The sequence below is a fragment of the Calypte anna genome, chromosome 1, assembly GCF_003957555.1.
Source record: "Calypte anna isolate BGI_N300 chromosome 1, bCalAnn1_v1.p, whole genome shotgun sequence".
Classification (NCBI taxonomy): Eukaryota; Metazoa; Chordata; class Aves; order Apodiformes; family Trochilidae; genus Calypte; species Calypte anna.
The window spans coordinates 75,258,688-75,268,645 of record NC_044244.1 but is presented as its reverse complement, the minus strand read 5'-3'; the positions used below and the strand labels follow the sequence as shown (position 1 = coordinate 75,268,645).

Sequence of the window (9,958 nt, the reverse complement as noted above, 5' to 3'; positions counted from 1 at the left end):
ACTTGAGAGAGAATCAATCCCAACAGAGTCAGAGACAACTATAATTTTCCCTTTGCAGACAGTTCATGCAGTTCCACTTCAGCTCACAGAATTAATCTTGTTATTTATAAAGTAAGGTTGAGTTGTTGCTAGCCTGGTTTCCTTAAAAAAAATGAGGCATATGTGATCATGCCATTGGTGAATGCCCTCCCTGCACTCCTGACATCTACAACATTCAGAGACAACTGCAGCCCAGTTTAAAAGACTGCAGAAGTCGCAAGGAGATTAAATTAACAAAAGTTTTCATTCAGGTATCTGGGCAGGCCAAAGATACCTAAATTATGACTCCCTGTCAGGAAAAGTCCGGAGGACTTCAGCTGTTAAACAGTGTGTTTGGCAGAAGCCAGCAGTCCCATCAGCCAGGGACAAGTCACAATACCTCTTACCTTTTGTCTAATGGAGCTGTGGCAAAGAGCTCAGTGAAAACAAATTGTTTCCCAAAAGGAGAACATACAAGTCAAAGGACACGAATCTCTGGGAAAACAGACTGCTTACAAAATTATTTGGTTTTAGCTATTTTTTGAACTTCGATTTTTACTCCACAGTGATAATAAAATTTCAGTCCAGCACTCCTATAAAAGGTTAATTTGAAAGAATAGTAGCTGAACCCTGCCAAAACCATCAAAACATCACATCATCTTAATTTACAGATATAATAAAACCAAGAATGGTAGACAGCCTGTCAAAAAGGATGCACATCTCAGGAATATTAAATTTACTGAGGTGTTTCTGAGAGAACCTATTGCAATTTTGAGTGCCTATTAGAGCAAGTGTTAAGTTAATGCAAACCAGTCTTCGTTCTTAATTGATCCAGGTGGAATCCAGTCCACAAGTTTATGTCCACATTTTAGATAGCAGGTTGAAGAGCCCATATTTAAAGGAAGAAATTTATTAATAAACTCTGTGTCTTCTAGAAAGGTTGCATTCTTTAGTATTTTCATTGTTTTATTGATTACTCTGAACAGCGTTCGTAGAGAAGAAAGTTATTTTTACTGCATCAAGTAGCTTTTCTGTCATGTGGACAAAGGTTTGTGTTCTGTGGCTGCCACAGTTATTAACAGGAGAAAGGATAAAGAAAACCAGGTACGGAGTCAACGTTGGAAATTGTCACTCCTGAAGCAGCAGGCTGCTCAGTATTGCCTGGGCAGGCTTTGATGACATCAAGCTCTCTGAATGTGTTCAATATTATCTTCCTTGAAACGACGACACAAATGACACATCCATTGCTTCAAACGCTGTGCCTCCTGCCGTTCTGTATCACTTTGAGCACGTTGGAAAGGTCAAAACTTTGTGTAATCAATTCCATTAGGTAGTCATCACTTTCCACACCATTCATAAATTCTTCTAAAGTCAGTTCCCCTGAAAGGAAATCAGATACTCCTTAGGAACCAGGGAAACCAGCAATCGCTCTCAGCCCAATGCAAGACCATTCATGCCAGGTTGAACCCTTCAGGAAGGTTCATCTCTGCTGATGGACAAATAAAGGCAGAATATTTTCTAATGTTTTCCCTCTTAGCATCGGATTCTAGAACTCAGACTTGCTTTTTTCTCTTAAAAGAGATCAAGCACACCTTTCACAGCAGTCTAAAACAACTGTAAGTTTTCATGTCTGTGGTGACGGAAATATATAAGAAAGGGCACTGATGAAACCTGTATCAAGGCTAAATTCAGATGTGAGAACCACTTTTCACTGAGCTGACTGGAATTTATCTTACAGCTGGTTTTAACAGAGATTAAGGTATAGTTTGCTGAGGATTACCAGGCATACTTCCTTTGTTGACTACTAGCATCATTTTGAGTCATGATAAGATGTAGTAAAAAAAAAAAATCAGTTAAGTAGTTCAACTAGAAAAATTCTTCCGAGGAATAGAAATGGTCATTTAGAGCATGATTTTTTGGGGCTTACATCAAAGTCAGGTAAAACCTTGCAAGTTGTGAGACAGTTAATTTATTTATTTTTTTTTTCGGAGGAGCAATAGTATTCTTCCTCTTTTCCTCCTCTCTTCCCTATCAGCAAAAGCAAAGGCCAGTCCCAGACACATGTCTGCTTGCATGGTACAGAGGAGGGTACACAATTCTCTGGTTACAAGTTATTCCAGTTATACTGTTTTTCTCTGGAAGGGAAAACAGAACTTATTCTAATAGGAATAGCTTGATTGTTTCCTCTGATAGTGAAGTTTCTTGTTAAAATCACAACAACGAAAGATTTCTCACTGAAATAAGAAATGACAAGAAGCCTTGCAAAGAAGAAGATAGTTGGATGACTGGATGCCTCAGGTTGCAGGGGAGCAGCAATTCAAGTTTTGTGCACTTCTGGTGAATGCTTAGCTATACAACGCTGGCTATTTTTGTACTTAAGTGCTCCCTGGAGGTTTTTTGTGTTTTGTTTTTTCTTTGTGGCAACCTTGGAAACCCCCTCTGATGTGAAAAAGGAAAATAATCATCACATGAAAGATGCAAAACCCACTTTCTACCTATAGGCAGTAAAGGCTGCTTCCTCTTTAGTCATATGGCTCCTCACTGCACTGGTGAACAGGCTCATATACAGACTATGCAAAGATGCTATTTGGCAGAAGCTTAGGCTTCAGTGAGAGGAGTAAGACCCACTCCAGGAGCTGGTGTGCAGTGCCCTGAGGATGTTTGTGTCTCCTCTTTCAACCCCAGGGACATTTATAAAATCATCCAGGGAGCAGAGACAGAGCAAGCTGACTTTGTATGCTGGTCTGTGTCCTCTCACTTCCTCCAATCTCTCCTTCTATCCCAGCCACTCTTCTTATTTTCCATCTCCTTCCCTTTGTATTGCCTTAGCCTTGGTTGGATGATGTTCCTGGACTTGTCAGATGGACACGCTGCATCATTTTCCTGTTTTTACCATGTCAGCTGGTCTTTTTCTCCTCTTGATCCCAGCCTGTATATTTCAAAGCTACCAATATCAGGTTGGAAGCATACAAACCCCACTGCAGTTACCAGTGAGATGTGATATGCCCAGACTTGCTGCGACTGTGATGGGTCTCAGATTTCTTTGAGCTAATGAGAATAAATTGCAAAGCCATCAGGAGATTTGGTTTAAGAATTGCTCCTTATAATCACAGGATTGTTTCTTGTATTTTAATGTGAAGAAGGACATTGCAACTTATTTGCCTATTTGCTCTTCCATTTAATTAGAAGCTACAGGGATAGTTTAAGGTAAACTTGGTGAAATTTGACCTGTCCCTGATGTGAAGCTAGTCCTGCTTCTTTGAAGCTATTTTCAAAAAAACTAGCTATGGAAAGGAGTTGAAATGGTTATTTTATGAAGATAATTCTGAATAATTAATGTTCTGGCATTTCACTGCTAAAACATAAGAGACAAAAGTAATTTTTTCAGCTGATAATCTAGCTGAGATGCTAGACTGCATATGGTCATGGCCAATATGGTCAAAGCAGGGATCAAAGTACAAATAATCATAAAATTTTGATTTGATTCTAGAATGTTACTATATGTTATTTGGAATCCTTTGGTAATTTTCCTTCACCCAAAAGATGGGCCAAGCAAGTGGGGGAAAAATTGTCTACAAGTTATTCACATGCATCAGAAGATTATTGCTTATACTCTGATTATATATCAAAATCAGCTATTTTTAAAAAGTAACCTTGATACTGCTAGTAAGAACAAAAAAAATGAACAAAAAAAAAAAAAAAAAAAAAGAGATCTGTCTCTGTCCAAGATCTGATTTTGCTTGCAATGCTTTCCTAATATTCCTCATTTACCAAAGATTGGAGTAATTGATTTAAAAGGTAATCCCCAGTGGAAGGAGGATCTTTATGATTAGAAGTATGAGGGAAGACATTCATATGTGGCAAGTTTTCCATTAGAAACAACTCTGAATCAATGAATTAAAGTTTTTGTTTCCAAATTCAAGCCCAATTAGCTTAATCCACATATCCTGAGAATAAACAGTAGCATGTTTCTTATCATGTTTTCCTTCGTGACTCCTTGTTGAGGACGATCTCCATAGGCACACCAGGCTTGATGATGGCCATCTTCATCGACTCGCTGCTCACGTCCACCGACATCACCACCACGGGCTCGGAGGCGGGCAGGCGGCAGGCAAGCAGCAGGCAGGCCATGGCCCAACAGGGCCCCATGGTCCGGCAGGGCCTCATCGCCCAGCAGGGCCTCGGCACCATCCTGGGCCTGTCCTGGCTGGAGGGCCGGGCCCAGAGAGTGGTGCTGAATGGGGCTGCATCCAGTTGGCAGCCGGTCACTAGTGGTGTCCCCCAGGGATCAGTGTTGGGCCCAGTTCTGTTCAATATCTTCATTGATGATCTAGATGAGGGGATTGAGTCCATCATCAGCAAATTTGCAGATGACACTAAGCTGGGGGGGAGTGTGGATCAGCTGGAAGGCAGGAGGGCTCTGCAGAGGGACCTGGACAGACTGGAGAGTTGGGCTGATTCCAACGGGATGAGGTTCAACATGGCCAAGTGCCAGGTCCTGCACTTTGGCCACAACAACCCCATGGGGAGCTCCAGGCTGGGCTGAGAGCAGCCAGGCAGAAAGGGACCTGGGAGTCTGGATTGACAGGAAGCTGAACATGAGCCAGCAGTGTGCCCAGGTGGCCAAGAAGACCAATGGCATCCTGGCCTGTATCAGGAACAGCGTCGCCAGCAGGTCCAGGGAAGGGATTCTGCCCCTGTACTCAGCCCTGGTGAGGCCACACCTCGAGTACTGTGTCCAGTTCTGGGCCTCTCAGTTCAGGAAGGAGATTGAGGTCCTGGAGCGGGTCCAAAGGAGGGCAACCAGGCTGGTGAAGGGACTTAAGCACAGACCCTATGAGGAGAGGCTGAGGGAGCTGGGGGTGTTCAGCCTGGAGAAGAGAAGGCCCAGGGGAGACCTAATCACTCTCTACAACTCCCTGAAAGGAGGGTGTAGCCAGGGGGGGGGGGTTGGTCTCTTTTCCCAGGCAACTCTCAGCAAGACAAGAGAACATGGTCTTAAGTTGTGCCAGGGGAAGTTTAGGTTGGACATTAGAAAGAATTTCTTTACTGAGAGGGTGATCAGGCATTGGAATGGGCTGCCCAGGGAAGTAGTGGATTCTCCATCCCTGGAGATATTTAAAAAGAGACTGGATGTGGCACTCAGTGCCATAGTCTAGCAACCACAACAGTGGTTCAAGGGTTGGACTTGATCTCTGAGGTCCCTTCCAACCCAGCCAATTCTATGATTCTATGTGTTAACAATCAGCCTTTGAGGGACGCCCAATATGCTGTCCAATCTTTAGAACATTCCAGAGCATGTGCAACCATGTGTCTTAGCTGGTTTTCTTATCCATTTTAGGTGGATTAAGCCAACCCCTCTCTATTTCGCTTTCCTTTTGTTGTGCAACCTTTTTTTTTTGGATGAACAGTGCAAGACCTCTAGGTTTTAGTCCCTGCTGTAATTCTTATGTCAGCTTAACAGAATCAGTTGATTTCACTGTAAAAATGGAGTAACTTGGGTAAAGAAGAACAGATTCAGGATTCCAGTTAATCTAAACCAGTCAGATCTTCAGTAGTGTGCTCAGCTCCCATCTTGATCCCACACTTCCTTATGGAGGAAAATCCCTGCCAGTGCCAAAAACCCCCTGGATTCTTACCGTCATTGTTCACATCTATCTTCTGAAATATAATGTTTGTGAACTCTTCAGCACTCATGCTGGAGTAGCCATTTATAGCCTGGATAGCCTGGAGATAGAAATATAGAAAGTTCTTTCAGACTTTTTTCCATCAAGTTGTGAAAACAGTACACTGGCAACTGCAGCAGTTGCAAGGCAGCCCTTAGGTTCACAAGCCCTTTAAAAACTGCTAAATAAATAGCTACTTCAAGTAAATCTTCAGTAATGAGGACTGGAAATTTAATTAACATAACACAGCTTGAAGATTACAGACTAATTTCCATATCTCTGAAGGTCTTCTGAAACCTTGTGGCACCTCTGCTCTGCAATACTCTTCAGATTTCACATCAGCATTTTTATCTGGCCCTTGAGAGCTCTGTGTCTTCCAAGAGTGCCCTATAGTCTGTGTGCTTTAAATATAGTATTGTTTTTCACAGCTGAAAGCACATGAGGAGAATTCCTAAATAACTGTTCTACTAGAACATGTTTAACTTAGTAATAACAAATAAAGTCAGACCAGCAGTTGGCAGAATTTGCTTGTCCTCCATGGAAAACCAGAAGTCTTCCTTTTACTTTTTCCTGTGGAAAAGGGACCTAATATCTGGAGTAAAGGTATAAGTTAATATTTTTTGCAAAATGGTATTGCATCCACTGAGATAGTAACTTTTGCATTATGGTGATCCTTCAGGATCAATATAAGCCTATATGTCAACAGCCAGTGGTTCAGAAGTAACAAGCATATATTTACAGAGTTGAATTCAAGCTCAAAATCCCAGTTAGTGACTGAGATGGGTGCATATCTATTTGTAAATGCATATGAATATATGTTCCACAATGGGTATAGCATAGAATTTGTTTTTATGCACCTTGAAATGAACAATATTGTATAAGATAATTCACCATACTTGCCAGCTGTTTCTTTGAGTATTCCTGATATAATATTAGAACTCATTGTATTTTAATACAGTGTAAGTTAAGCCTATTCAGCACTGATGTGGAATTCTTGATGATCACTGACTTCATTTTACTTTGTACAAACTAGCTGCAAAAAGCAGACAGAATATTACAAAAATAGGTACATAAACTTGTTTGCATTACTAATTCATACTTTAGATACTTTTGGTTGTTTATATGTCTGACCCTGATGCAATCTTCAGAAGACACTTATAGCTCTACTGCAGTTAGATTTGTTGTGGTAAGACTAAAGTAATCAGCCCTGAAGTACGTGAATCACTGACTGCTACAAAATCACCTTAAATAATAACAATAACTGGACTGTCAAAAGCCATTGAGATGGTTGTCTGGAAGCAATTTTGATGGGTGATAATAATCTGCTGGTCCAAAGTTTGCATAGCTGTGGGGACAGATGAAGTTTTAATAGGACTTCTGTGGTTTAAAAGTTTCAGATATGAAACATTTACTTATTTACTAGTAAATACTTTTATTTATTAGTAAAACATTTCTTATTTACTAGTGCTTTGTGTAAGAAGGGCCCATAGTGAGCCTATATTTTTCTTTTTGTTGAGAGCCTACTGATTTTAATCTAGACTAGGTCAAATGACTTAAGCAGGCTTAAATTAGAGTTCTTGTACTTTGTAAGAGAAGAAAGCACACAGAGGTTTAAACTGGTTTTAAAACCAGGTAAGATGAAAAGGAATTCTTCTTTACATTAGAAGGATTTTAATTCACTTTTCAGTTAAAGCCCAAGTACAAACACAGTCATCTCATGGCCTCTGGGTGAAAAATTATGGAGAATATCTGCAAAAGAAAGATGTCTTCAGTCTTAATTGAGGAGAAATCTACAAGATGCAGCCTCTTCTACCTTTAGCAAGCTGCTCTTTAGAAGGTGATATATCAACTTTAGTTGTCTGACCCTGTGGCTCCATCTGGCTCCAATTCCTTTTAATTTGGGCAGCAGCTCTTCAAGGTTTCTTACAGCTACTAATCAGCAGTAATACAGAATCCAGGTAAAATCCATTCCTTGTTTATTATGACATTAAATACCTATTTAGATTTTATGCTCCCTGCAGCAAAACCTTGCTCTGTAATGAGTCTCACACATTTAGGGGAGCAGTTGAAGTCATTCATATTTTCAAGGAACCCTCTAATACCTTTTAGATGAGAGCAGCTGCTGAAGTGCAAAATATGTTACTAGAGCAATTTGAAAAATACAGAAATAATTTTAAAGAATGAATTGCACTGCTTTGGTTTTATGGGTTTGAAATATACCCATTTTCTGCAAAAGTCTGTGAAATATTTCTATCCAAATGTTACTGCATGGTTTAATGGCAAATTTCCCCAACTTAATTTTAAAATAGGGACAATGGCATTTGTAGTAAACAAATAAAAAAGCATTAAAAAAATTAAAATACTGGAATATTTTGTTGACATCTGTATTGTTCACCTTGAGAAGCCAGTTTTCCATAATGGACTGGCACAGACACATGTAATCCAGCTCTTTTGTTCATTATGCTGCTTCAGTGACACCCTCCCTTATAGTCTAGTTTATCACAGTAATGTTTCTACTGTTTCTCCAGGTTTTCATTTTCAGTAAAGCATTATATCTGTAGAATAATGCTTTAAAGAAAAACACTACTTTACTTCAACGGGCAAGAAACTAACAGCAGGAATGTCACTAGCAAAAACAGTTCTAGTTTTACAATTGTAAGACATCGGGTAAAATACAGATTATTCATTTACAACACATGATACACCACTGTTTCAGGGGCAGTGCACTATATCAGATGCTATAGATATTGGTCATAACTTGCTTACCGAGAATATGCTTAATAGTTCTTTTTTGTCGATACATCCATTTCCATCAGCATCATATAGCTTAAAATACCATTTCAATTTTTGGTCAATTTTCCCTCGTATAACCAAGTTTATTGCAGCTATGAACTCTAAGAAGTCTATAAATCCATCCTAAGAGAGAGAAAAAGAGAAAAAATGAAAAAAAACCAACAACCTTTTTAACAACATTGCTTTTCTGTTCATTCTAGCAATTTCACAGCTATGGCTCATCAAATTCACTATGATGCACACTGATTTGTCAAGAACATTAACAGAAATCTTCTGTGGTGTTTAAAAAGGATGCACTCAGCTGGTAGCACTGTAGAAAAGGAGGTTAGCACAGGCAGGTTTTTTTCTCCCCTAAAAGCTGGGGGCAGGGAATAAACAATTTTTTTTGGTAGACTTCCACATGTGAAAAAGGTAAGTCTGGGAGATCTGAATTGGTATTAAAGAGATGTTCTACAGCAGAGTTGCTTATATTCCTATGGGTACTGCAGAACTATGGATGACTTCCAGTGCAACAGAGCTGCTCCAGGTGTTACTCATCTGATAGATCATGTAGTAAGTGTTACACATGGTAACCAATAACCTGGCATGAACCCCAGGTACTGTGGTTTACCTACATAAACATCCTGTCTCTCTGATGAATGCATTTGCATAAGAAAGAAAGTCTTCAAGTCATAAACTAGTTTCTAAATAGAGACGTTTGTGATGATATTCATAGGGAAAGGCCCTTTCAGGTCAATTTAATTCGATATTTTTTGCTTCTTTCTCTGAAGCTGATGATGGAAACCTGTCAGGGACAGACCTCCATGGTCAGGTGGTCCAAGCCTGTGATGCTGTAAAACTGTGGTGAGGATGGAAGAAACAGTTGCTGAATTTAGAGAATACTTGCTCCAGCTGTTTCTCATGTGCATATAAAAAGAGTTAACATCTGGTAAATTAAATGTCATGGTCTTTACTTTGGTCAGAATCCAGTTGCTTATAAAACCTTGGAAATACTGCCATCAGCTTCAGATGGCCTGTGATTGAGAGGGCTGGATGAATATCTAGTAGGTTTAGTATGTTACTTATTTTTACTGTCATGTATCAAGAAAAGTCTTGTCTGTTGAGGTTTTGCAATCAACTGGAACTGATATGTCCTTGAGGCTGGACTAGCCTAAAGGAAAGGATGTCTTATAAAGGTGCAGGTTGGCTCATTGCTGTACTTTTGGTTCTTGTTTTGATTTCTGTGCAAGGATGTTTGGCAGAGTGGCACCTAAGAGATGAATCCAATCTTTCAGACACACTGGATTCAATGTACACAGAGAAATGATGGGTGCATAAATTGTGGAGACTGGACACTGCTTCACAGGTGTTCCGTGCAGGTTCTGTGTGGTTGCTGGATTTACCCTGCAATGACAGCAAATGCAGCAGTAGCAAAGAGACCATTCAGCCACTGGGCTGAAATGAAATTTGGCAGTAACTGCATGTAGTTTTCAAACAAGGTT

At 40.0% G+C, this 9,958-nt stretch overlaps 1 protein-coding gene across 1 annotated transcript in view; it reads right to left on the bottom strand.

Moving 5' to 3' along the window:
- Nucleotides 1–1,267: 1,267 nt before the first annotated feature.
- The window catches only part of GUCA1C (guanylate cyclase activator 1C), a 34,763-nt gene continuing 26,072 nt past the window's right edge, over nt 1,268–9,958 (bottom strand). Inside the window, exons 2-4 of the mRNA XM_030461325.1 lie at nt 8,451–8,600; nt 5,658–5,745; nt 1,268–1,398 (exon numbers count right to left, since the gene is read on the bottom strand). Coding sequence (XP_030317185.1) covers nt 1,268–1,398; nt 5,658–5,745; nt 8,451–8,600 — 369 coding nt within the window. The remainder of the gene's footprint in view (nt 1,399–5,657; nt 5,746–8,450; nt 8,601–9,958) is intronic.